Source organism: Plecotus auritus (genome assembly GCF_963455305.1).
Source record: "Plecotus auritus genome assembly, chromosome: 12".
Taxonomy (NCBI): Eukaryota; Metazoa; Chordata; class Mammalia; order Chiroptera; family Vespertilionidae; genus Plecotus; species Plecotus auritus.
In genome coordinates, this window is record NC_137778.1 from 5,552,091 (window position 1) to 5,578,746 (window position 26,656).

The 26,656-nt window shown below is 54.9% G+C and overlaps 3 protein-coding genes across 6 annotated transcripts in view; 1 reads left to right on the forward strand and 2 right to left on the reverse strand.

Moving 5' to 3' along the window:
- The first annotated feature begins 1,378 nt into the window (after positions 1-1,378).
- NUDT17 (nudix hydrolase 17) lies at positions 1,379-4,246 on the forward strand. Its single transcript, XM_080648148.1, has 8 exons — positions 1,379-1,600; positions 1,733-1,916; positions 2,106-2,131; positions 2,268-2,360; positions 2,590-2,688; positions 2,896-3,032; positions 3,427-3,579; positions 3,670-4,246. The coding sequence occupies exons 1-8, from the start codon at positions 1,409-1,411 to the stop codon at positions 3,782-3,784; spliced, it is 999 nt and encodes a 332-aa protein (XP_080504274.1). The 5' UTR covers positions 1,379-1,408; the 3' UTR covers positions 3,785-4,246.
- Positions 3,805-13,005, reverse strand: PIAS3 (protein inhibitor of activated STAT 3). Of its 4 annotated transcripts, none has more exons than XM_080648144.1 (14): positions 12,823-13,005; positions 10,008-10,425; positions 9,768-9,852; positions 9,494-9,544; positions 9,214-9,304; positions 8,565-8,699; positions 8,285-8,390; positions 7,658-7,731; positions 7,366-7,526; positions 6,254-6,387; positions 6,007-6,175; positions 5,712-5,845; positions 5,491-5,528; positions 3,805-4,953 (listed from the first exon to the last, which is right to left on the reverse strand). In XM_080648144.1, exons 2-14 carry the CDS (start codon positions 10,420-10,422, stop codon positions 4,687-4,689), a joined length of 1,860 nt encoding a protein of 619 aa, XP_080504270.1. In that variant the 5' UTR covers positions 10,423-10,425; positions 12,823-13,005; the 3' UTR covers positions 3,805-4,686. The 4 variants fall into 4 exon arrangements, with proteins under 4 accessions (XP_080504270.1, XP_080504269.1, XP_080504271.1 ...); XM_080648143.1 differs by lacking the exon at positions 12,823-13,005 and adding an exon at positions 12,199-12,314; XM_080648145.1 differs by lacking the exon at positions 12,823-13,005 and adding an exon at positions 11,593-11,684.
- Positions 13,006-17,035: 4,030 nt separating this feature from the next.
- Positions 17,036-26,656, reverse strand: part of ANKRD35 (ankyrin repeat domain 35) — a 17,946-nt gene continuing 8,325 nt past the window's right edge. Inside the window, exons 4-13 of the mRNA XM_080647620.1 lie at positions 25,942-25,999; positions 25,687-25,757; positions 25,287-25,393; positions 24,414-24,595; positions 23,830-23,867; positions 21,655-23,664; positions 18,709-18,798; positions 18,403-18,468; positions 17,733-17,833; positions 17,036-17,238 (exon numbers count right to left, since the gene is read on the reverse strand). Coding sequence (XP_080503746.1) covers positions 17,232-17,238; positions 17,733-17,833; positions 18,403-18,468; positions 18,709-18,798; positions 21,655-23,664; positions 23,830-23,867; positions 24,414-24,595; positions 25,287-25,393; positions 25,687-25,757; positions 25,942-25,999 — 2,730 coding nt within the window. The 3' untranslated portion in view covers positions 17,036-17,231. The remainder of the gene's footprint in view (positions 17,239-17,732; positions 17,834-18,402; positions 18,469-18,708; positions 18,799-21,654; positions 23,665-23,829; positions 23,868-24,413; positions 24,596-25,286; positions 25,394-25,686; positions 25,758-25,941; positions 26,000-26,656) is intronic.

Genomic DNA, 26,656 nt, shown 5'->3' on the forward strand with positions numbered 1-26,656 from the left:
CAGTCGTTGAGTGTCAACCCATGAACCAGGAGGTCACAGTTCGATTCCCGGTCAGGGTACATGCTCAGGCTGTGGGCTCAATCCCCAGTAGGAGGCGTGCAAGAGGCAGCAGATCAATGATTCTCATCATTGATGTTTCTATCCCTCTCCCTCTCCTTTCCTCTCTGAAATCAATAAAAGGAAAAAAAAAAGCTATGCCTGTTCTTTGTTACACTGTAATCTTTAACACACACACACATACATACACACAATGTAGGGAGTATAATATGAAAGACTGCCACCAAGTAGGGGGAAAGTCTATTTTCAGGGCTAGCAGGTGGATTGGCCCAAGCAATCACTCTATTGCCTATGGACAGAAGCCACATCTGCCAGCTCCAGGCTTCTAGCACATCTGAAATTATGCATGTAAAACACTTAGCCCAATACCCGCATGTGGTAAGTACTCAGTAAGTCATTGCCTTCCTCCTCATGGTTCCTTAAAAGCAAGGCTGCTGTCTCGGCACCATGGTTAACGTAGTAGTGAATGTAGTTTGTCAGAGCAGCTTCAGTCATTTAAAGCAGTCAGGTTTTGTTTTATAATCTCTTTAGTTTCCTCTTACCCGTGTTTGTTCTAATTCATTAAGCATTTAAGTGCCGATTAATTGCTAGCCATTATACTAGACATAATATACAAAGATAAACGATATCATCTCCGCCTCAGGCTGGTCACCGGCAGGCGTTCACTGAGCACCTATTACATACAGGTACTAGGCCAGACCTTGGGGGTACAAAGACAACTATGCCTTATGCCTTAAGCCCACAGCCTAGTGGGAGGAGGCAAAGCAGTAGGGGAGGGGGGCGGCTATAAGGGGAGGTTTCATGTACAGAGAAGCCATGGGGGAAAGGCCACAGGGTGTGAGTCTTGATCTGGAGGAGGATTTGCCAGGTGGAAGGGAAAGAACCCCAGAGGGAAGCAGAGCCTGGTTCTGGGAGAACTGCAAACAGGATGTGACTAGAAAGGACTAGGAGGCCTGCCAGAACTGAAGCAAAAGGAAGGGCGGGGGGGGGGGGGGGCGGATCAAAAATGTTTTCTGGGTATTTGGTTAGGAGACATGTAATTAATGAGGCAATACCTGTGTTACAGGTGTGCAGTGTGGGGAGGGGCCTTGTGACTGGTTTGGAGGGGACATTGAGTCCAGAAATCGTTCGGTCGTGGGGGGCGGGTCACTGTCCTAAACAGAGATGGGAAGAAAGAGCTGAAGATTTAGAGGTGATCTCCTTTGTTATTTATTAACTTTACACCCATGGATCTTCCCCAAATGAGATGCCTAAAATTTCCTGGGAACGTTCTGGCTTCCGACCACGCGGACCGACGGGGCGCCGCTCGGCCACCAGAGGGCGCCAAGCGGACGATGACCCCGGGTCGGTGATGGCGGAGGCGCGGGTGCTGCTGCTGCTTTCGGGGCGCCCGCAGTCGGCGGGCTTCGCGCAGAGTGTGTGCGGCCTCCTGGGCGCCCGGACCGGGCGCGGGCCATGGCCCACACACTGCGGCCTGCGGCGCGGGCAGCTGCTCCTCTCGGCCGAGCCCTTCCCCGGCGCCACGGCCAGGCTCCCGCTCCAGGTTGGGGGCTCCACGGGACTGGGAGGGCTCAGCGGGGCCAGGAAGGGTAAGGGGGGCGGCTGCTGGTGTGGCCTGGGCCGGGCCAGGCGCCCCGCTGCTGAAACCTGAACCCACGTGGCTCCCTCCTACCAGCGACCCGCCTTCTGCCCCTTCGCGGCCCTGGACCAGCAGCCCACGCCGCCGGGAGCCGAGCTGCCCACGAACCGAAGCGTGGATCTGGGCGTGGCCGTCGTCCTGCAGTCCAGCGACCAGACTGTCTTGTTGACACGAAGGACACGCACCCTCAGAGTTTCCCCCAACCTCTGGGTGCCCCCAGGTGAGCACCCTGAGGACGAGGTCCCCGTCCCCGTAAGAAACGTGCTCTCCACCCACCATACTGTTCTCAGCCTCGGAGCCATCATCAGAGGCTCCCCTGCACCCGTGCCCTCTGCAGGGCAGTGTAAATAGTGAGTGGGGGCCCCGGCCAAGGACACGCCACTCACCTACTGGGCCTCTGTTGTTGCAGGTGGCCACGTGGAACCTGATGAAGCGGTAACCATTCGGCAACCCACCCTGCACCCCGTCCTGAGCCGGGAGGCATATCTGGGACCAGCTTGGGTGTGGCTGAGGGAGGGGCCAAGGCCTTGGAGGTCAGGCATGGCGTCTCTGACTTGGCCTCTCTCTGCAGCTGCTGGACGCAGGCCTCCGAGAGCTTTGGGAAGAGAGTGGACTGCAGCTGCCCCAGGGCCAGTTCTCGTGGGTCCCCCTGGGGTTATGGGAGGTGAGGCAGGGACCTCTCTATTTAACCTAGAACCCCCAACACCTTCTACCCCACCAGAACCCAGGGAACAGCCTGGCCTGCCTTTGGAGAGTGGGTGGTCTGGAGTTCCCAAATCCGTGGTGCTCACCCGTGACCCTCTTGCGCCATCTCTACCCTCCACTTCCTCAGCTGTATTTCCAAAGTCTCAAGAAGAGACAGGAAGTTCTCATTTTTGCCATTTTCTTCTTAGTCCGCCTACCCACCTAGGCTGAGCTGGGGTCTCCCCAAATACCATCACATTGTTCTCTATCTACTGGTGGTCTCCCAGGAGTCGCAGCAGCAGCTGCAGGTAGCGCTGGCAGGGGAGGAAGGGTACCGGGCTCAGGAGGCCCTAGCAGGCTGGTCTCACTGTGACTAAGGTTGGGGGAGGCGGGGGTGTCAGGGGAAGCCTTCCTCCGGGCCCCAAGTTCCTCTCCATCCACCAGTGGGTAGGTTGTGATCAGAATAGGCCTCCTGACAGAGGCCATGGTAAAGGGATCAACATGTCTGGCCCCAGGCCCGGATCCAACCAAACCCAAGTGAAGTGAGCGCCTTTCTATGGCTGGGCCCAGATGTAGCAGCTGCAGTGGCTGTCTCAGAGGATGGGACAGAGGCACCCAGACATCTCTCCCAGGACCTACCACCCTCTGTCCTGTAAGTAAGAGCCGCTCCCTGACCCTCCAACACACCAACACATACATACACATTGGAAAACTCAGCTTCTATTTCCTGGGGCCATGGAGGACTTGAGTGACAGGAGAGATTTGGGGGGTGAGTTGATCAACTGATAATGAAGAGAACAGAGATCAAAGACACTGTCCTTCCCAACGCCAAGGGTTCCTGCTCTGACTGGCTAGCCCTGACGACCTGGGTTTGTGCCCCACTCTCCCACAGGGGCACCATTTAACCCTCCCTGAACCCGTGTCCTTTCTGTAGAATGAGGTAAACACCCACCCACCTGTCTCCAGTGGTGGTTGGGAGGGTTAGACGGCTTAATGGCTATGGAAGTGGCTAAGCCAGAGCTCACACACGAGCTGTCATTGTGCAGTGCCCTGGAACTGGAGGAGGGCGGAGAAGCCCGGCCGCTGGCCCTGCCCGTGTCCACACTGCTGCGGACGACCCCGGCCACCGCAGGAGGCGGAGAGAGGGTCAGCACCGGGACCAAGTTTGCCCTCAGGCTCTGGCTGCAACACCTGGGCAGGTGAGGGAGCGCTCCCCAGTACTGGGCTGACTGCACTAGGGCTCAGGGGAGCGGGGGGAAGGAAGAACAACTGCTCTTGGGAATCCGCAGTGTGACACCCCTACCATGTGACACTGGAGCTCATGTGGACCCTGGGCCTGCAAAGGAAGAACAGAATATGGACCCCCTCCCCCCAGACCAGGGATCTGGAAAGCCAAGTGCATAATCCCCTCCCCAGCCCACCTCTATGACACAGAAGATTCACAACCTTTATTATGGGTAAGAACTTTGCTACAACTTTGGGAATAAAAAGTAAAATTACAACAGAGGTCCTAGGCCCTGGAGGAGCCTGACAGAGGAGACTGGGGACACACCGGTCCTCCCACCTCCCAGGAAAGGTGCAGAATCAGCCAGACCTCGCCACAGGGCTGCGGGCCTTTAGCGGCTCAGCCCCGGGCTGGTCAGCATAAGAAACGCTGTGAACTTAAATATATAAATAGAGAGCGAGCCCCAGGCATAGGCCGGGCCCTGCTCCCAAACGCCTGGGCGTCAGGGCTAAGGCCTTGTCTCCTCAGGGAGATGTACTGGGAAGTAGGAGGCAGGGGAGGTCATCTTTGGATGTATTTTGGTTTTCCTTGTTTATGTACAAAAAATCTACAACCCAAAATAGAGTTCTCTGTCCATGTGTCTGTCTTAGTTTCTCCACCTGTCTGTCTGGCCAAAGAGAACGGATGGACATGAAGCGACAGTGGCTCCGGGGACAGAACTGAGCCATGGTTTGGGGACTGGGAAGCGAGGGCATCTGGGGACAGCAGAGGACCCTTCCCGCAACTCCCATCCCATCCCATTTGCCTCCCACTGCCGACGCTGACATACCCAAAGGAATATGCCAGCCATCTCAAGAACACTTCAAAAAATAGGACCCAAATGTCCTTTAAAAGAGGTTAAATATTAACCCTTTGGACGCTGGCCTTGTCAGACAGAAATGAGGCCAAAAACTAGTGTCTGTGAAGGTCTTTCTTGCCTGTGGCCAAACCCCCGCTAGGGGGCAGAGTGGCCAGGGCTCTGGACTCCACAGCATCCTTGCTCAGTGTTGGGAGACAGTGAAGGTTCCATAATCCAGGGGACTCAGTCCAGGGAAATGATGTCTGACCTGCAGCCAGTCAAAGAGGGACCTGGGGGCAGGGGTCCTCCGTGCCCCTCCCTCAAGGCCCCCCCAGGAGCTACAATGCTACTGACACGGCCAGGAGGGGGTGCTGGAGTGGTGCTGCGGTGAGAGCTCCCCAGTGTGGGGGCTAGTGGGCCCAGGAAGTGGGAAGGGGTCCCTCGGTACTGGAAGAAATGGCCAAGGGCATCCTGCTCATCTAGCGAGGTGATGACGGAGGGGCCGTAGTGCTGGGGGAATCAAGGACACAGTGTAAGATTTTATCCGTTCTTTACCTGCCTCCCATCGCTCATCTCGGAAACATCCTGGGATAAAGCAACCCCTCTGGGTCCCGAGTTCTCTGAGAAGCAGGGGAGCTTCTCTGATTCTTTTCCTACTTTCCCACACCCACCCTGACTCCCTGCCTTGACACAGCTCCTCCAGATGGCTATTTCCTTAGCCTTGTGGGTGTCTGAAGTGTGGAATGTCCAAAGGAGGCAGGCATGGTGCTCAGTGCACATGGGCAGAGGGTGAGCAGGCGAGGGGCGGGACTACACTGAAATCTCTGGAGACAGAACAGCAACAGGGATCAAGGAAGACGTAGGTGAGAATCTGAGGAAGTGCTAGGGCGGCCTCGGAGGGAAATAAACTGCCTGTTCCATCCCCTCTTCTCTCTCAGAGAAGCCGATGTAAGTCCACAGGGAAAGTGAGAGAGGCAGGGTGCCCACTGGTGCCCAGAAAGGAAGCTTCAGGGACCTGAGATCTTCATAGGAGAAGGGATCACTTACCTGACTTTCAGTCTGAAGGAAAGAAAATAAATCTAAACCTGGTAAGAAAAAAATTAAAATCAACTTCCTGTCTGACCCCTTCACCGCAAAAAACAACAACAAGAGTTCCCTGGATTGTGGCCCTTTGCAGAGACCCAGAACGCTCTGAAAAGCAGCAGGGCTCTGACCTGGTTCCGGGGCGGATGGAACAGTGAAGGGCCCCACTTGGTGGCGCATCCTACCTTGGATGTCCGCCCCTAGGGGGAAGGCAGGTGGGTACTCATGCAGTGGGAGACTGGACAGGAACTCTCCGCCCAGCGCGCCCAGCGCAGGGCTCCGGAGCACGGACGACGGCTGGTGACCAGATGCCAGGACCCTGTGGGGAGACAAGGAGCTGGGGCAGCCAGCGGACCACAGATGCCCTCGCCCGGCTCGGCCCCCCGAGTCCCCTCTGCACCAGGCTTTGCGCAGTGACCAGAAAGCTCTCCTGGCTTTTTCCTTTTTCTTCTGCAAGAGATTCAGACTATTTCCTCATACCCTTTGCTTCCGGGTAGAGCCGGGATGGTAGCTGAGGTGACAGGACAGTGCTTCTTGGTGGGGGGCAGGTCCTCCTCATCTGATGAGCTTTCTATTGTCAGGTCAATAACTTCAACCTTCTTCTTATTCTCTGATGGATTGCCCTCTTGGACTGGGCTGTACGGGGGGCCTGTGGGTGATAAGGAGACTGTCTCAGAGAAGAGGCCATTCAAGACTTAGCTCAGCTGGGGGATAGGGGGTCACTCACCATCCAGCCCATACCCTGGCGGGGGGCAAACCTCAGATGCCTCCTTCTTGGGTTTCAATGGGCACCAGGATCCATCTTCCATGAACTGGATCTCATCACAATCCGAACAGGAATTAAGAATCTCCATGAATAAACTGGGGGAGGGAGAGAAGGGAATTCATGGGACTGGGAGGTGGCAGGGACAGTAGGCAGGAAATTCTGCTACTCACCGTCCTGAACCTCAGTTTCCACATCTGTAAAATGGGGATATCATCCTCCCTACTGAACAGGGTTGTGAGAACCAGCATGTATGTAAACGAGCTCTGCAAACAGTTTCAAAATAAGTATCTTCTAAGCACCTGTCACATGTAGTGCCAGGGACAGAGCAAGGAGCAGAGGGAGAGAACTCCACGCACCACCTTGAAAAGGGCCCTGGGGCCGAAACCGGTTTGGCTCAGTGGGTAGAGCGTCGGCCTGCGGACTGAAGGGTCCCCAGGTTCGATTCCGGTCAAGGGCACGTACCTTGGTTGCGGGCACATCCCCAGTGGGAGGTGTGCAGGAGGCAGCTGATCAATGTTTCTCTCTCATCGATGTTTCTAGCTCTCTATCCCTCTCCCTTCCTCTCCGTAAAATATCAATAAAATATATTTTAAAAAGAAAAGAAAAGGGCCCTGGGAACAAGAACCATGACGTAGGTCTGGAAGGGGCCAGAGAACTAGCTAGGTCAGCATCTCCAGGCCCTCACAGAACTTCATTGCTGGGCTCCTGAGAGGTCAGGTCGTAAGCGCTATACTAGTTCGCTACAGTGGCTCTGCCACTTACTAACAATATAACTTTGGGCAAAATGCTCCATCTCTCTAGGCCCCGGTGTCCGCTCTTGTAAGGAGGGTACCTCTGTCACAGTTACTCTGAGGACACAAGGAAACAAGGTGTGCAGAGTGCTCAGCGCCATGCCTAACATGTACTAAGTCCTCAATGTTGGGAATATGTAAGTAGATCGTATAAAAGGGGACAGAGTACATATATGTATGCATATGTATACACACACACATATCTATACACGTGCCTATATGTAAGAGCGAGAGAGCGTCCTAGTGGCTATCCTAGGCAAGGACAAAGCAGAGGGGCCCTACCCATCAATGATAAGAGATTCATAGGGAGCCTTCTTGTCACACACAGGACACGTCCACGTTGGCTTCTTCTCATTCATCTGTAGATACAGGGCAGCATCGAAGCTCTGCAGGTGGGCACAGGTGAGGGCACGACAAGGGACGGTCAAGCGCATCTTGCCGAGCTGCGGGGAGACAAGTTCTCTGGTCAGAGCCCCACGCCCCAGAAAGCCTCACTCCAGTGCCCCTAGGCACCCTCCTCTGTCCAGAGGTTTAACCCAGCCCCCCTCCCCCTTCTCTTCTCCCTTGTACCCACCGGGCACATGAGTGACACCCGGAGACTTGTAGTGGCCACCTCACTGTCCGGGTCAGCGGTCAGTTTCTCCTTGACTGAAACAAGAGTGAAGCCAGAGCCATGGGGCCAGCAAGGCTGGAGAGGAAGCCTGGCAGGTGGTGAGGCCAGAAGCAGAGGGTGCTGGCTGAGAGGCAGCCGGGAAGCGAGCCTTGGGGGGCCCGCAGGCTGTCACCTGGGGTGGTCTGGGATCTGGATTATGAAGGCTGTGTGGGTAAGTGTGTGGGTGGGGAGATTTCCCGATCCCTGAAGATGCTTAAATACAGCTGGTGACACTCTGGCAGAGATGACCTAGAGGGAACTGAAGCATCAAGAGAGAGTAAGAGTAGATGATCCTTAAGATCCTGTCCAGGTGGGAGAACCCATTTCCAGTGGAGCCAGAGTTAGGGAACGCAAGGGTGTCACTCGGTGCCTGGAAGTGGTCCAACTTCTCCACCACTATGACTGGTAAGGCGTAAGGGGAGGGTTGAGGTTAATGTGAGAGGTGAGGTAAATTGTCATAAGAGGAGTCTGGGTTTGATTTAAAAGGCTAGAGGGCCAGGAAGACTTGGATCCAGATGAGAGTGGGAAGAGGGGCAGGATGCTACTCACTCAGTGCCCGGGAGTGATCTGGGTTCCGGATGCCCTTTGCCCTGAGTTTTTGGAGAAGGGTCCCTGCCGTCAGCTGCCTCACCAGGTACACGGACAAGGAGTAATTCTACTTGGAGGTGGGGAGACAGTTAGCCTCTGCCCTGCACACCACCCCCCTACCCTTTGTCCCATGAGGACCAGAGACAGCAGAGACCCATTGAGAGGAAGACGCTTCCCAAACATTCCTCCCCACTCCCTGCATTGCCGGCTTCTCCATCCTCCCTGACTCAGCCATGCTCACCCGTCCAAACTCAGATGACCAGTTGACCACGATGGTGTTGGGAACAGTGGCCGAGAGTCGAGCCAGGGGTGTGATGTTGATGGGGCGGCTGGGCCTCTTGGGCTCAGCCCCATTCTTGGTAGGAGGAAGGTAACCCTGGGGAAGGGACAGACTGGTCAAGACTTCTGGTCTCGGGTTACTCACTCCCTGGAGGGAAGGCCAGGTCATTGACCAAGGACATGGGGCCCACTCAGTGACTGGAGCACTATCATTGTGTATGGAGTTATTCCTAGGTGAAAGGGAGAGCTTATTCATTGGCCAACAAAACAGGAACCCGCTCACTGAGTTCTAGAGGAGGAAGCATATAGGGATGCCATATTTGGTCCAACTCTCAGCTCTAGAGTCATCACCTCTGAGAAGCCTTCCCTGAACATTTGGATTGAACTAACATCACTCCTCTGGATTCTGACAGAACCTTGTTCAGCCCTATCTTAGTACTCTCTGGATTATATTGATTCGACCAGTTAACTGAGTACCTACTGTGTGCCTTAACTGAGTACCTACTGTGTGCCAGGCACTGTGCTACGCATGTCTCTTTCATAACAGGTTTGTAGTGAACATTTAGGAACTGAAACAGAAGGGGTTACTGCCAGAAGGGAAGAGCATTTACCGGCAGGGGGCACAGTTTCCCATTGACCTTGACAAACAGGTTGGGGGGGAAATAATCCTCCTGGGGGCAGCTGGTCTCACAGAGACAGAACCTAGGACGAGATGAGAGAAGAGAAAAGAATGGGGTTCAGTTTCTTGAGCTGAATCGCCAGCATAAAACAAGAGTCCCAGGGCTGGGGGATGTGGCAGAGCCAGGATATCTCCTCGGAGTATCTGCCATACCCTTACTTCATCCCCACCCCAAAGACAGCCCGGCAGGGAGGCAGGGGAGATCAGCTCACCTTAGCTGCACCTGGATGGTATAATCGCATTTGGCTCCCGGTAGGACCTCTCTGTCACAGGGAGGGAGAGGGTGAGGTATCAGTATGTGGCCCCAGAGGGCAGGGGTGAATGGAAAGACACAGAAAATTAGGACCAGGGGATAGCAAAGACACATACAAGAGAATGAGAGACAATGCAGGTTCAGAGGGATGGACAGGGAGAGCAGGGCCAAGAAGAAGAGCAGAGGCCAGGAGTAACACCGGGGGAGAGGTGAGAGCACTGAAGAGGTGGTACCTGGACGTGAGGATCTGCTGCACTTGCTGGGGTGTGAGCGCAAAAGTAAAGTGCGCTTCCTCAAACCGCTGGCTAGAGGTGGACGCTGAGGACAAGAAGGGGCAGTTATTCCCACGCCCGAGCCCAGGCTGCCAAGAGGCCCCCATCCCAGGCTGATGATTCCACAGGATTGAAGCCTAGGAAAGGCTTGGGAAGAGGCATGGAGTCCAGGGAGAACGGAGGGACCGCCAAGAGCCGTACCGAGGGTGGTGGGCCGGATGAGCTCCCCGTGGACTTCATAGAAGGGCAATGGCTTCATGGTGACGTCAGGGTGCACAGGCTGGGGCAGAGGGGGGTGCATGTCCACTTCACGCTTGGGGCCCAGCAAGGTGCCAGGGGCCAAGAGGGCCGGGGGGATGGGAGCTAGAGGACCAGAGGAGCCCACAGGAGGGGTTCCAGGGGGCAAAGAGAGAAGGGAGAGATCTGAGGGCCCCAGTGTCTTGCGGGGGAAGCGCCGGCGGTAAAGCTCTTTGATCTTCATCTGGACGCTGGGGGCACAGCTGGACTTGAGGAGGTGCAGGGCCTTGGCCAGGAGCTCGTGCTTCCGTCCACTCTTGTTCCGTCCAGCAAAGCCAAGGAGCACCTGGAGCTCAGACACCCGGAAACTCATCACCATGTGCTGTGGACAACAGAGAAGCTTGAGAATCCTGCCTGACAGAGGCCTGTCCTGCCAAAGACACGGGCTGAGCTACCAGGCGGGCAATGCCTCTTCCCAGGACTGATCCGAAAGGTGCTTTCGGCCTGTGGTTTACTGCCAGACAGCCAACCTGGCCAAAGGGACACTTTAGTTCCACTTTAGTAACCCTCTCCGGTCAACCTACCCAGGATCCCCAGAGCTTGAGCAACCCTATCTGCCCACGCCTGCAAGCTGACCAGGTGGGGGCAGGGTGCAGACAGCAAGCCAGCCTCTGGCACACCTCTGAGCCCACTGCAACCTCCTACCTCCATCCTGCCTGCAGCCTGGACTCTCCTTCAAGCTGCTTACTTCCTTTCCTGCTCTTTCTCAGACTCTCACACCCATCCCAGCCTCCAGGGAAGAGGACAGGAGACAGGGAAGAGGGGGAAGAAGGGATTTCCTGCGGCCAGACAGCCCACAGGGGAGAAGGGCCAGGTGGCTGGAGGCTTGGGCCCATGGCCCACACCTCCCAACACCACAATCCCCCTCAGCTGTTTTCCCCAAGCTCCTGAAGCTTCGTGGCCAGGGTTTTCAGGTCAGGTTCAATGCTCACAACTACCCCAAATCCTTTCTCGGTGTCATTTACATAACCACCTCCCTCAGTCCTACTTTTCAGAGGAAAACAAGACCAAAACTGGGGACGAGGCGGTTAAGCGTGAATGTCTAGGTCCCTGCCATGGGCAGGCCTCGCAAGCCCGCCACAATTCTTCCCGCATAGGAGGCCTAAGGCTCCCGGCCCTTTTGAGGACTGATGGAACACTTGCTCCGCCACCGCTCTGCCATCCTCATTTCCTCTGCCTTTATTTCCCCACTGGCTTCAGCAAGAACCTCCGCCTTTCTATCCCGGAGTTTCACACTCCTCCGCCTCTGCCCAAAGGCCACTCACTGGACCAGGACCTGCCTCTCGGGCACCGGATGCTTCAACCCCGCCCCCAGCTCGGGGCCGCCAAGGGCCCTTCCCAAGGCTCGGGCCCCAAAGCTCCCACCTCTCCCCAAGGAGCCTGCAACCCCAGCCCCAGCCCTACATCTGCCCCAACGACACATCGCTAGGCCGCGATCGACGCGCCCCTCAGCCTCCACGACAGCTTCTCCCTCCGGCCCTACCCCTACCTCCGCCTCCACTGCCAAATCCGACTTCTACTCGCGTCCCCGCCCCCTGCGCCTCGGCCATCCCAGCTGCAACCCGTCGGCCCCACCCCTGCATCTGCCCCGGCCCCGCCCCTGCGCCTCGGGGGGGCCCCCCCGCCGATGCACCCCTACATCTGCCCCGCGTCCCCGCCCCCGGCGCCTTGGCCTCCCCAGACGCACCCCTCAGTCCCGCCCCCTGCGCCGCGGCCCCCCCCAGCTGCGGCCCCCGCCCCCCGCCCCCTGCACCTCGGCTTCCCCAGATGCACCCCTCAGCGCCCCCCTGCATTGCCCCGCGCCCCGCCCCTCTGCTCCTCGCCCCCCCGCGCTGCACCCCTCAGTCCCACCCCTGCATTGCCCCGCGCCCCGCCCCCTGCGCCGCGGCCCCCCCCCCCCCCCGCTGCACCCCTCGGCCCCACCCCTGCATCTACCCGCGGCCCCGCCCCCGAGCCACGCCGCAGCCCTCCTCGCCCACTGCCGGCTTCTAGCGTCCCAGCACCGGCCTCCAGCGCGTTCCCGCCCGCCAGCCCGCAGCGCCCATCCCCGCCGCCGCTCCGGCCCGGGCCCCGGGAGGGCGGGCAGGCCCGGCACCTTCAGCTCGCCCAGCTCCGCCATCTTGAGGCATCGCGGGCGCGAGCAGGGCCGGCCAGGCCCAGGCACCGGCGCGCGACTCTCCGCCCCGCGCCGGCCGCAGATCGCGGCTGCTCCGCCCCGTCCGGCCCCCGCCCCCCGGCCCCGCCCGCCGCGCGCGGGACGGGCTCGGCCGCAGCCCCTCCCACCGCCGGGATGCGGCCCGCAAATCTGGGGCCAGGATGCGAGCCGGGTGGGCGCGGAGGGCGCACGGCCCGAGGTTGCGGGGTCCCCAGCGGTTAAGCGGAGGCGGCCAGAGGGCCCCGGGAGGGGGCCGGACGCCGGAGTCGGGAGGGATGAGCTATTCGGAAAGAATCGGGAACTGCCGAGCCTCAGCAGTGGGGGAGGGGAGCGAAGTTCCCTGCAAGTTTAACCAGCGAAATCCAGAGTACCGCCTCGGGGGTGGGTGCGATCGGCCCATTGTAGGGGAGCTCTGGAGCCGCGACTAGTTCAGTTCCGGACGGCAGTTCTCAAGCCCCATTCCCCACCCCCACCCCAAACCCCCGCCAACTACAGCGCAGCTCCGGGTCCGGCCGCAGGACTCCGACTCGGCAGCAGGAAAGTTCGGTGCCGAGCGCGACTTACCGGATCGGTTTCGGGGAGCGGGGAGGGCGCTCCGAGGGGGCTGGCCGGTGGGGGAGGGGGCGCGTGGCGCGTTCCGGCTGCTCAGCTAGAGGTCAGTCCCAACGCTGGACTCTGCAGCCGCGGCTCCGCCCGGCGGGAGCTCCGCCCGGCCAGCGCCCGGGCTGGGGCCGCCCTCTCCGGGCCAGCCCGCCCGCCCGCACGGCGGAGAAGAGGGGAGGGGGCGGAATCTGGGGCGCGGGAGGGAGGGACTCGGAGTCAGGCGCTGGAGAAGTTAACTCCTCCAGTGAGTGGGTCTGCAGAGCGGGCCTGCTCGGATCTCGGCGTTCTTGTTTCTGCTCCGTCCCTGGCGCTGGGTGGGGGCAGGCTGGGAATGAGACCGTGGACCAGGGATCTGACTGCAGAGAGAGGTTCCAACTTGGAATGAGACTCTCCCTGGAGAAAAAGCCTGGGCTGCTGGAATCCAAAGCGTATCTAAGCCCTCACTCTACCTGTGGGCTCCTACCCTCCACCCCAAAGACACCAGAGACCCCACACCTTTGGGGTTGCTGAAGGTGAACAGGGGAAGTTTTCTTACCTCCCAGGAAAGACATCTTCCTGCCTCTCTCTTAATTGCTTGCTTTCCTTCTTCCAAAGCCTTGGACTTGGCAGACTCCCCATTCTCCACCCAGCTAACCACTCACATGCAGGTCTCATGAAAGCACCAACTTGAGGGCAGTGTACCCAAACGAGGTACTGGCAGCAAATATAGTTAGTCGGCTGGGAACTAAATGATAATGTATTTGGTCGACAAATATTTGAATGCTGTTCAGAGATTGTTAGTTGCTGAGACTTGAAAGCTTTGCAGTGAGTGATAAGACAGTTAAACCTACAATCAGCATACAAAAAGTGCTTTGATGAATATGAATAATTCATCCAGCTTAAGCCTCAGTGTACTCCTCCCCATGAGACCCCACTCAGCCGGGGGCCTGGGGATGCCAGCCTACCAACGCCCCAGGTACCTGTTGGACTGAACCAGGCCCAACTACTTCGTGGATTTTGGCCCTAGGGAAGATGTCCACTTTCATCTGAACTTGGGTTCTTTCCTTGCTTTTTTTAAAAAAAATATTTTTATTGATTTCAGAGAGGAAGGGAGAGAGAGCGAGAAACATCAATGATGAGAATCATTGATCGGCTGCCTCCTACACGCCCCACACTGGGGATCAAGCCCACAACCCAGGTATATGCCCTGACCGGGGATCGAACCGTGACCTCCTGGATCATAAGTCGATGCTCAACCACTGAGCCACACCAGCCAGGCATCCTTGCTTCTTTGCTGCCAGGAATGGTGGGACTTCAAGCTAAACTCAAGTTCCAAGTATTTGGTTCCTAATTCCAACTACTCACTCCAACACTTGAGTCTTCATCAGGCCAAAAGCTCATTTTTTGTTCATGCCTCTAGATCAAAACTTACTATGGACTAATTTGTATCTTCTAGAATTTTCACTGATCTCAAAAGGAGGAGGATAGGGATAAGTAAAAAAAAAAAAAGAGAGAGACAGGTCTAGAGGCAGTCCGTGCTCTCTCACGTTGTCCCTCCCTCCCTCTCTCTAAAATCAATGGAAAACATCCTCGGGTGAGGATTTTAAAAAGTGACGGGGAAACTCTTTGTGAGTGATGGATATGTTCATTACCTTGATTGTGTGATGATTTCATGGGTATATACATATGTCAAAACTTATCAAATTGTACACTGTAAGTACATACAGTTATTGTGTGTCAATTATACCTCGTTAAAGCTGTAAAAATAGAAAAGAAAAAAGTTAACCTCACCTTCATTCCTAGTGATTTCATAAAGGAGGGGTCTCCTTTAATAGTTTGTAAGTTATAAGTCCTAGCATCCTTACAGGACACTAGAAAACTAGGAACCAGGGCACCTGAATCTGATCCTGCACGCAAGCTCCATGGGTACAAGATCCTTTTTGGTGCTTTCACTATCTCTTGCCTGGTATGTAGTAGACTCTTTAAATATCAGTATAATAAATTAATGTTACCAGTCAAAGGAGCGAAACTGCAAATCAGGACCAAGTTCCATATTGAGGGTATTCAAAGACATCTGGGCCCGCCCCATCATGGCCTCCCAAGCTTCACCCATAAACTACATCAGAAAAGTGGGGGACGAGAGGGAAGTGAAAGAAGAGTATAAGCCCCTGCAGAAGTCCCATTAAATGGAGGGCCCAGGAAGAAGGAACAGTAGGACTACAGTTACTTTGAGATTTATCTATGAAATCAAGAATTTCAGGGCCTGGGTTGTTGGGGTAGCAATTCATGGGGATGTAGGGTTATTGGGAAGACCAGAGACTGAGGAAAGTTCCACTTTTGTGTGAACCTTAACATTATGGCCCTAACCGGTTTGGCTCAGTGGATACGTCGGCCTGTGGACTGAAGGGTCCCGGGTTTGATTCCGGTCAAGGGCATGTACCTTGGTTGCGGGCACATCCCCAGTAGGGAGTGTGCAGGAGGCAGCTGATCAATGTTTCTCATCAATGTTTTTTTTTTTTAATTTATTGATTAAGGTATTACATATGTGTCCTTATTCCCCCAATACCCCCCGATGTTTCTCTCTATCCCTCTCCCTTCCTCTCTGTAAAAAATCAATAAAATATATTTTAAACACACACACACACACACACAATTATGACCATTCCTATAACTCAGCCATCCTGGGATAAGCTTCTAGGAGCCCCAGAGGGAGCCAAAGGCCCGGCTGCCATTACCAAAGCTGTTTCCTGACTCATCCCTGAACTTAGATGATTTCCCCCTCTCTGGACCCTTCTCTCTGCAGTGTCATTTTCCCACCCACACCCTATGTAATAAAATAGGGAATAGTTCTTTTCTGTTCTCTGAGAGCAGGAAGGAGAGAGGTTCTGTTAAAGAAGTGATTTGGGCCTTTTTGATGCTCTTCCTCTTGGCAGCTGCACCTCCTTTTCCCTTTCTACATCAGTCCTTCTGGTGTCCATTCTCCCAGCCTTAAAGCAGTCCTGAGCCCATCCACACAAACCCCAAAGCTGACCCCCATCTCCTCTAGGGCCTGATCTACACTGCTCTTTCCCTGGCCACGCCCTGCAGCCAGACTGTGCAGCCCTTGTGTGGGCCCCGTCTTCCATGGCAGCCCCTCCCCACTCTTCTCTCAACCCAGGCAGTCTCTTTACTGCCAAACCACTGTAGGCTGACACCCCTCTCCCCCCACTACCCTGCATAATCCAGCAGGGGCAGGCTGAGAGAAAGGATGGGGAGGGATCATTGTGGGGAGCACCAAGCCAAAATTCCAGATTTTGGAGGGCTTCACTGCCTCATTCTCACCTAGCAATTTGGCTACTGGACAAACAGGAAGGAGAGGAGACCAGGGGAAGTGGCCAAGAGAGAGGCATATTTTTTTCAGTCTGAGAACAGAACTACAGGGAAGAAGCCAACTCTGAGTGTCCCTTCATCCCTTTCCCTGGAATCAGACTTTTCATCCCTCTTTGCTCCTGGGGCAAAGAACACTGACCACATGAGACCATGTGCTTCCAACCTAAACCCATGGTTTAACACATGATAGACTATTTTAGATTATACATCTCAAAGAAAATCCACGCCTCTCAAAGTCTCCTCCTTAAACAGTGGACTCGGGAGTCCCGAGGCCGAACATTAGAGCTGCATTGGTCAGTCAGAGACGGATTTGTGAAAGACAAAGGAAGAGTGTCAATCCCCACTTTCACAGGGGCTGATTTTCCCACTGAGCCTTGACCCATTAGTGGATGTATTTTGACCAGTATTTTTATATATATATATATATTTTATTGATTTTTTACAGAGAGGAAGGGAGAGGAATAGAGAGTTAGAAACATCGATCAGCTGCCTCCTGCAAACCCCCCACCGGGGACGTGCCCGCAACCAAGGCACATGCCCCTGACCGGAATCGAACCCAGGACCCTTCAGTCCGCAGGCCGACGCTCTATCCACTGAGCCAAACCGGTTTCGGCTTGACCAGTATTTTTTCAGTGGAGTATAATAGCAGAGAATAGGCTAGAATAGAAATAGTAAGGAGACATACTATTTCACGTATGTCCACACAGGAAGTAAAATGTATTTCTAACTGTGGACCATAAAGTTTAAAAGCTGCTGGCTTATGGAGCCATTTGTGATGAAAAGATTCCTGCCCCCACCTTAAGCAGAAAAACAATGACAGCCGGTACCAGATTGCCCCTGCTTTATTTTTTACACAGCTGGCTTCGATCCATACCTCCTCTGGTTTCATCCATGCTGATTCCAGGGTTCCGATTCTCAGGTCTGGGCTCCCTAATGTCAGGCAAAGCTCACCCACACTATCCCTAATGGCCAACCTCCCACCCACTGCAGCCTGATGGAGCCTCTGGCAACCAGTGGTGCTCTTATTCCCTGCAAGAAGAAAGTCAAGGGTGAAATGCACACACTTCCAAGCCTCAGTCTCCTCCCGCCCATGCCAAGATGCTAAAGGGGATCCTCATCGCTCTGGGCTGGAGAAGATGGCCATCAGCATAGGAGTGGGGAGAAATATGAGAGAAGACTATTCTTTGAATGAATGGTGTGGGAATGAAGGAGAGCTTCTGCCGTTTGTAGAGTCCTACCCTAGGAAACAGCTTGGTAGCACTCTCCCACCATCACTCATCGTAAAAGGTCAACTCCCCTTCTCAGTCTCCATCCCAGGTCAGCCCCTTCAGGCACTGACTCCACCCAGTGATGCCCATTATTGTGACTTCTCAGTGAACCTCACTTCAAGTGCTCTGTGGCACAGGACTCCCCAGTGTCAGCCACCACTTGGAGCAAAAGGAGACTCCAATTCCCATCCTTAAGCCTCTTCCCAAGTCCTTTCTCCAAGCTCCTGCCCTCCTCAGCCTCAGCCCACAACTTACAGGAGAGGAATCCCGGGCCCCTCAGGGCCGGCGCTGCCCCTCTTCTCCTGCCTGCTGAGGATTCGCAGCAGGATATTGTATACATCTTGTTCCATGTAGCCCTGGGGGCGGCAAGAAAGAAAGAAAGGGAGAAGAAGAAGAATAGGAAATGGGGAGACGGGTGAGGGAAAGGCCTGAGGTACGGTGGAATGCTGTTTGCTAACGATGAGCCCTCACTTAAACAGTATTTAACTTCATGGATGTTTCCTAATCTTTTCAAGGAAAGCAATGATGATTACTTTTCAGCGCTGCTGTGAGGGTTACGACCCTGAATCTGAAGCAAAGCTCCAGGTACACAAAATGCTAATAAATCCTTTGTAGTTATTATTCCTAATAGAGGAGGAAGTCCCCCCCCCCCCTTCCTTGGTGAGGGATAAATAGGCCTAGGAGGGAATTGAGAAAGGGCATAAGGGACAGGGCATAAAAGGCTTTACAGTGGGTCAGGAATTGAAAAGGGGGGACAAACACCTCTCCCCCTCACATTCCCATACCTCAGGAGATCCAGAGACCTGGCACTAGAACATCTAAAGGCTAGCTTTCCGGGAAATGACAAATATGTGTGGGTAAGAAAAGGGACCCCAAATACAATACCCCCTACCCAACTCTCTGTCCCTCCCTCCCCCTTGCTCACCTGAGCAGCACTCAGTAGATGGTTTCTATAGGTAGCGATGATCTCTTCATGGTTCTTCTGAGAATCCTGGGGGTGAGCATCAATGGGGGTTATGTGCCTACCCTCCATACTCACCCTAACCCCCAAGCATGAGGAACAATGAAATTAAGTGGTCAGCTGGGCCAGATAGTCTCCCTCGACCCATCACTAGCCCAGCCTGGACCACTGTTTGAACAGGTCTCTGCGATTCCCAGCATCCTCCCACATCACTTCCCCTGTCCACCCTCTTCTCTAGCCGTGACCATTTCCCTAAGGGACCAAACATACCCGCAGCTGCGAGGCAAGGCGCGCATTTTCTCCCCGAACTGCTAGGACTTCCTCTGAAAGCTGCTCCACCTTCTTCAACAACTCCTTGATCTGAGGCCAAAGGGAACCAGTGAGGCCCAAGTCATGCCCACCCCCCCACCACCCAGGGTCAAGGTCAGCTTCCCTTTGCTGAGTATGTACTATGTGCCAGATGCTTTTACACACCTTGTCTCATGTGGTACTCAAAACAGCTCTACTTCTGTTCTGGGAGGAACAACACTTCTCTGAAGGAAGTATTATTACTCACATTTTGTTAAATAATTTGTCAAAATCATACAGCTAATAAGTGATGACATATGACTTGAACCAAGATCTTTTTGAATTAATGGTCCATGCTCTTAAGTCTGCACTGGGTCCTGAACCACTTCTGGCTGCTGACCACTGAGCGAAATGGAGAGGAGTGTTTGTGGTTGTGAGGCTGCGGCACAAATGTGGTTAAGGATAACCAGCAGTAATAGGAATGGTGGGAGTGAGAATAATAAAAATAACTGATTGAGCACTTACCATTTTCAAAAAATCATTCCGAGTATTTTAAATACAATATCTTATTTAATGTAATCCTCACAACAACCCTCTTATTAGCCTCATCTTATACATGAAAAAAACTGGGACTTGGAGACACCAAGGCTTAGATAACTCACTCGAGTTCAATCAGTAAGTTTTGAAACTGAAATAGAAATCCAGACGATATCAGTCCAACATCTACTACACTATTTTCTTTTACCCATTTTCTCTCTTTCCTCTTCTCCTTCCACACCAACAGAAACCCGTCCTTTCTTTAATTGGCTCCACCCCACACCGAATCCTATTCTGTATAACTTTTCTTCTATTTTTATGTGCTGTGTATTATGTAAAATACTAGAGGCCTGGTGCATGAAAATGCATGCACTGGAAGCACTGGAGGGCGGGGGGTCCCTCAGCCCGGCCTGGCCCCTCTCACAGTCCGGGAGCCCTCAGGGGCGGGAGGCAACCCGGTGATCAAGGGAAGGCGATGCCCCATCACACCTCTGCTGCTGCCACTGCTGGCAGCACAAGCCTCTGGCGGCCCTGGTTTTCTGAGCCTCGGGTGGCCCTGGGTGGTTGGGCAGCCGCCATCCGAGGCTTGCCTGCACCTTGGGCCGGCCCTGGGGGGCTGGGGGGCTGAGGGGACTGGGGGACTCCGGAGGCAGGCACGCTGGCAGGGCTGACGGGACTGGGCACTGCCATCTTATGGCTGTGGGCACCACCATCTTGGAAAGTGTGGCAGTCAATTAGCATATTCCCTCCTTATAGGCTGTGGGCACCACCATCTTTGTGATGGTGTGAGGGTCAATTAGCATATTCCCTCTTTATTAGATAGGATATGCTCCCTATATTTTTGAGTCATTATAAATTTGATCATGTACATAAATTTGAATGAGAAGTCTGAATTCATTTCACAGGTAAAGTTCTAGAATTACCAAATTCATTTATAAGTTGATTTAAAAAAAATTTTTTTTATGAATTCATGAAATATGCCCCTAGACACATGCAGACTTAGAGCAATCATTAGGAAACTCAGGTATCGAACACGGCGGTTTTCAAACATTTTACTTTGCATTGGTGCTCTTTGCCAATGGAAATCTTTTGCAGAACCTACTTGGATGGAAGGGAAGGGATGAAGTGGACCTGTAGCCTAGTCTACGTTTCTTAATCAGCCTTGACTCACCTTCTCAGAACCCTAGCAAAACCACAGCAACCCACCATATCACCAGACCTGCTCTCAGGCTAAAACAGATTGAAGTCAAAATGCTAATAAACCACACTACTCCACAGGTGGGAGCCCCGCCACATTGCTTCTAAAACCAGAGTCCAGATTTTAACACCTAAGCCCCTTTCTCTCTCCTATTTATACCTCACCTCCAATCTATATATCCTATCTAAGAAAAGAGTAATATGCAGATTGACCATCACTCCAACACACAAGATGGCTGCCCCATGTGGTCAAAGATCCTGCCCCCATGTGGACACAAGATGGCCACCACAAGATGGCCAGCAGGGAGGACAGGTGGGAGGGACCAGGCCTGCAAGGGAGGGCAGTTGGGGGTGATCAAGCCAGCAGGGGAGGGCAGTTAGGGGTGACCAGGCCGGCAGAGGAGGGAAGTTGGGGGCAAACAGGCTGGCAGGGGAGCAGTTAGACATCAATCAGGCTGGCAGGGGAGTGATTAGGGGGTGATCAGGCTGACAGGCAGAGTGGTTAGGAGCAATCAGGAAGGCAGGCAGGAGAGTAGTTGGGAACCAGCAGTCCTGGATTGTGAGAGTGATGTCCAACTGCCCGTTTAGGCCCAGATTTGCTTCTAAAACCAGAGTCCAAAACAGGAAGTTAGACATCCCTCGAGGGTCCCAGATTGGAGAGGTTGCTGGCTGGGCTGAGGGACACACCCCCCTCGCCCCGTGCACAAATTTCGTGCACCGGGCCTCTAATATATATATATATATATATGTTTTATATATATATATATATATATATATATATATATATATATATATGTGTGTGTTATATATATAATATATATGTGTGTGTGTGTGTGTGTGTGTATGTATAATTGATTTCAGAGAGGACGAGAGAGAGAGAGAAAAACATCAATGATGAGAGAGAATCATTGATCGGCTGCCTCCTGCACGCTCCACACTGGGGATCCAGCTCACAACCCAGGCATATGGCCTGACTGGGAATCCAACCTGACCTCCTGGTCCATAGGTAGATGCTCAACCACTGAGACACACTGCCAGCCCTCACCTCCAATCTTAACCCCAAACCACCTTAGACCCAGAGAACATAGCGTCATCTTTGCAAATGGTTGGCGTTCTGGTTGGGAGGGATTCATCTGACTAACCAAAGGTAGATGCAGTTAGCAAACCTTCCCCACCGCCGCCTGATCTCATCACCTTGGTCTCCTTGTCCTGGCAAGCCCCCAGAAGATGCTCCATCTTCTCTCTCAGCAGCCCCACCGTTTTCTCAAACTGCTCAGAGCGCCCGCGCATCTCGCTGGCCTGACGCTCCTGCTCCGTGGCCCGGGCCGCCAGGTCCCCGCTGCGGCAGCGCTCGTCGGCCACGGCCTCCTGCAGCCGGCCCACCTCGCGGCAGGCGGAGTTGTACTTCTCCAGCAGGGCCTTCAGCTCCTGGCCCCACGCCTGGGCCTGGGCCGCCAGCGAGCTGCGTGCCCTCTCGTGCTGCCGCAGGCTAGCCGCCTCCCTCGCGCGCAGCTCGGCCACCTCCTCCGTGGCCTGGTACAGCAGCTGCTTCAGCTTCCCGATCTCCTGGCTCTTCCCGCGCATCGAGGCCTGCACGGCGCGCAGCTCCTCTTCCAGCTTCCCCAAGTCCTGCTCCAAAGCGGCCACTTCAGGGGGTCCCGTCACCTTGGAGGAGGTGCCGGGTTCCGGGTGTGAAGCGGGGCCTCCCCGCAGCCGCTGGTTTTCCTCCTCCAGCCTCGCCAGCACCTGCTGGGCCTCGCGGTGCCTGGCGACCAGGGCGCTGATGTAGGCCTGCAGCTCCTGCAGGGGCTCGGTGCCAGGGCCCCGGGCACTGGCCTTGCCCACCAGGTCTGGGGGCAGGCAGTCCCACAGCCCCCGGAGGCCGCTGCTCTGCGACGCCAGGTGCCTCCGCAGCTTCTCGGTGGCCTCCTTCTCCAAGGCCAGTTCATCGGTCAGCAGCCCCACGCTCCTCCGCAGCTGCTGGAGCTGAACCTGCGCCACCGGCCGGGGCACAAACTCCCGCTGCAGCCGCTGGCTCAGGGACTGCAGCTCCCCTTGCAGCCGCTGCCGCTCCCGGCCCAGCTCCCCCAGCTCCTCCAGCAGGTTACTGTTGCTCAGTCTCAGGGCCGACACCTCCTTCTCCAGCACTCCCTTAGCCAGCCCTCCTCCGGGCGGCTGTTGCCTGCCAGGGACCCCTGGAGACTCCCGCTGGGTCCCAGGAGCCCCTGTCTCCTTCTCTTCATCCTCTTCCGCCATGGTTTCTGAGCCTGCCTGTGGGGCTCCTTCTCTGGACTCCTGGGCAGGGGTCACAAGTGTCGCTTGTAGCCCCGCCTTGGCCCGATCCAGCTTCAGCAGCACCTGCTCCAGCCTGGCCTCCATCTTCTCCCAGGCGGCCGCTGTGGCCTCAGCCCGGGCCGCCCCCAGTACTCCCTCCAGGACGGGTCTTGACAAAGCCCCCAGGGCAGCATCCTTTTCTCGCCACACAGCAGCCAGCTCCTCCCTCAGTTGTAGCAGTAGCTGGTTCATGGCTGCTGTGCCCACAGCTTCAGCCACTGTGTCTGCTCTTTCCGCCCCTGGGGCCTTCAGCCTCTCCTTCTGGCCAGCATGCGGCTGGTCTGCATGCTCAGGGCCAAGGGCCTGCCCACCGTCAGTCGTCAGTTGCTGTCCTGTGGCTTCCCCCGGGATCTCAGACTTTGGGTCCTGGGGTGGCCCCTGTTCTGGTTGGGACCTTCCATGGGCTTCATAATACATCTCCGGGGGGGATGAATCTTCAGCCTTCTTGGGAGCTAATACTGGGTTGGCTGCGGCTGCGGCTACTGCCTGCTGCTGCTTCTTTAGCTCTCGTATGCCCTCAGCCAGCAGGTCCAGGGGGGAGCCCTGCTCCATGCCATCCCCTCCAGGACGGATACTAGGACTCTGCCCGTCTGGAGCTCTGGGCTCTCGGAAGAGCAGCAGCCCCAGCTCCTGCACCTGTTCTCGGATCTGGTTGGCCAGGCTCAGGTAGGCTGCAGCTTGAGCCTTGCACTCTTCTGTCTTTCCCACCAGCTCCTGCTCCAACTGAGAAACTTTCTTCTGCTCCTCTTCATACTTCCACTTCCACTCCTCTGAGCATGCATCGTCATGCTCCCCTTCCTGCTGCACTGTGGGCTCTGCTCCCCAGGGGCTCTTGGGCGGAGAACCTATTGGAGGTTCAGATGGAGAGGCCTGTGCAGGAAACAGAAGAGTAATGGGAAGCCAGGGCAGCTATCCCGGCCCCGGGAGGGCCTCCCTGCGCTTAGACCATCTTGCTGCCCCCAAGGGCCACTGCCTGGGAGGTATCCCGGTGGGATGGCCTGGGTGGGTCGGAAGGGGAGGCACTTAGGGTCTTACCTTAGATGCAGCATCTGGGTGTTGAACCAGCCCCTGACCTATATGAAAAGACATGAGGAAAATGTGACCCTCACTGAGAGGAGTGGCCCTCAGTGTCATAACCCTCACCACACAGTCTTCCTGGAGCTGGGAGCCACTCCTGTTCAACCCAGCAGCCTTGGTTCCCTACCTCAGCTCACTCATTGTGTTCACTCACTTTATTGGACACGATACCAGGCGCAGTTACAGGCACCGGACATCGATGATGAACAAAACAGACATGGCCGGTCATCTGCGGGGCTTCCAGTCCCGCAGGGGGGAGAGAGTGACTGGGAAACCACACAGATGTTCAACCACAGCTCACAAGTCCTAGCGATAGCGCCAGCCCGAGCTGCCTTGAGTAAGACGGGGCTTCATTAAGGACCTTGGTGGCCCTGCTTTTGGGAACTTGGGGTCATCTCATAGTAGCAAGAAATAAGCAAACTCTGGGCTACGGTGGCAATTATCTGTCAGGTGGATTGTTTCCATGGGGACAAATGGGATTCTAAGAAGCTTTCCTGAGCTCTTGGGGAGGATCTTGAAGTTACACAAGGGAACTGGCTTACCTCCCCGCCGCCAGCTCAGGGCCTGCTGCAGCAGCTTCCGCAGCGCCTTGTCTTGTGTGCGCAGGCCGTAATACAGAGCGTCGTGGCCCGCGCTGTCCACCGCCCCCACGTTCGCTCCATGGCTCAGGAGCAGCTCAGCCACTTCAGCGCTGCCGTTCTCACAGGCCAGGATCAGAGCCGACCTTTGGGTTAGGACAAATATATATATATATATTTTTTAATTTATTTTTTTCAGAGAGCAAGGGAGAGGGAGAGAGAGATAGAAATATCAATGATGGGAATCATTGACCCGCTGCCTCCTGCACACCCCACACTGGGGATTGAGCCCACAACCTCCTGGTTCATAGGTCAACACACTCAACCACTGAGCTATGCCGGCCGGGCAAGACCAGAACTTTTCAAATGCCATTCCTGGAGCTGCAGCATCAGAAAGCAGGGGCTGATGGCTTCATTTTTCTCTGCTTTACATATTAAGATTCTGCATAAATTCTTTATTGGAGAGAAGGATTCCATTGCTCGGAAGATAGTTTGAAAACCAGTAAATTAAACTAATGAGTCCAGAGGTATGGATTCTACTTCCCAAGTTATCTACATTAGGAAAGATGGTGGTGACTGCAGCTGAATAAAAGAGGATAAGGAAAACTGCTTCCCGTCTCGAGAGGAAAACAGTGAAGCAGCAGGAGATCTCTTCTAAGCCACCACTCAGAAGAAAAGAGACCAAGAACACAGAGACCAACCTGCCCCCCCACACACATACATGCCCCGCCCCCACACACACACACACACGTGCGCGCACACACCCGCTTTGCCCAGTGGCTCCTTCCTAGATTGGCCAGGGCCTGGATTGGGGGTGGGAAGACGGGGAGGGCTCACTTGTCATCCTTGTCTGTGACATTGACTCGGGCGCCTCTCTGCAGTAACTGTGAGCAGATAGCTGCGTGACCGCCCAGCGAGGCGATCATCAGGGGTGTGCGTCCATCCTGCATGGATTGTGGAAAGAGAGTTCATGAGCAGCCAGGGGTTTGACACAGTCCTACTAGCTCCCTCTCCCCACACCTCTCCAGGAAAGAAGCCCAGTCTGAGGGCTAAATACCCCTTTCTAAGGGTTAAAAGCTCTCCAGAAGATAAGGCTTAACCTCTCTGTGAGGAAGAGGAGGGGGAGGAAGAAAAGGTGGTGCTGTACAACCCCTGCTCACAGAAGGTAGCCAATCAAGCTCAGAGAGAGCAGCAGCCTGCCCGTGCCGACACTGGCCAGGGCCCCGCTGACACTCACATTGTCTAGCACATCCAGGAAGGCTTCATGGTCACACAGCAGGAGCACACTTGAGGCACAGCCAGAGGAAGCTGGGGAGGGTTGAGGGGTGATTGGGTGAAGGGGAGCAGGAAGTGCACCTAGTCAGATCGCGACCCAACAGCCCCTCCAACTATCTTAGTAAACAGCCCTGCCCTCTCCACCAAATGTTATCCCCCCCTCCCTTCCTACCCTATCTTCCCTGCAGCCCTGTGCCCACAGTCTCCTGGCACACACCTGCCCAGTGCAGTGGACTACGATTTTCTGCATCCACAGCATCTTCATTGGCACCATGCTGGGAAGAGCCACAAAGGGAAGCAGCATGGAACAGAGTGTTAACGTTCTCATCCCATACCCACTGTGGGGTCCCCAGCTTCCTAAGGACTGTGGGGTCCCCAGCTTCCTAAGGACTACGGGACGGGTGGGAGGATCATAGCTTTGTCCAACTGCTCCGCTGGCCCCATCCATTTCTTACAGGTGATGGGCAGCCTTGAATTTCAGCCCTGGTTCTAAGCCTGGGGCCTGGGAAAAATCAGGTTACGGATAAATAAGCATGCGAGGACAATGACGCCTGGGTCCCTGGCCGGTACTTTGGGATGGTAATTGGGAAGCTTGCAAAGGGCTGGGAAGAACAAAAGCAGAAGGCCAGGAGCCCAATGGCCTGTTGGCTTTCATACTTTTGGAAACTTATTTATTAATTGTCCACAAGTCATTTCACATGTGTATTTCCCTCTGTGCTCTAGACTAGAACGCCTCAAAGGCAGACAGTAGGATTTTGGTTTAATTTGAAACTCTCTGCCCTCCTTCTGCCTGCCCATCATCATCACAGCAGTCAGTCTCTGAAGTGGCTCGCCAATGGCAGAGCTCAAAATATGCATATTAACTGCGGGGCAGTCAGCCCCTGCCAGCTCCACTTTATGACCTGCCCTCAAGGGCAGCATTAAGTGAGGGG

Bases quoted from the DNA above. Each gene is read 5' to 3' on its own strand.
- NUDT17 (XM_080648148.1), top strand. From the start codon at position 1,409: ATGGCGGAGGCGCGGGTGCTGCTGCTGCTTTCGGGGCGCCCGCAGTCG. The intron at 1,601-1,732 runs GTTGGGGGCTCC...CCCTCCTACCAG, and splicing joins CGGCCAGGCTCCCGCTCCAG to CGACCCGCCTTCTGCCCCTT. The intron at 3,033-3,426 runs GTAAGTAAGAGC...GTCATTGTGCAG, and splicing joins GACCTACCACCCTCTGTCCT to TGCCCTGGAACTGGAGGAGG.
- PIAS3 (XM_080648143.1), bottom strand. From the start codon at position 12,222: ATGGCGGAGCTGGGCGAGCTGAAG. The intron at 9,545-9,767 runs GTACCACCTCTT...TCCCTGTGACAG, and splicing joins CAGCAGATCCTCACGTCCAG to AGAGGTCCTACCGGGAGCCA. The intron at 8,391-8,564 runs GTGAGCATGGCT...ACCTCCAAGTAG, and splicing joins GGTCATCTGAGTTTGGACGG to AATTACTCCTTGTCCGTGTA.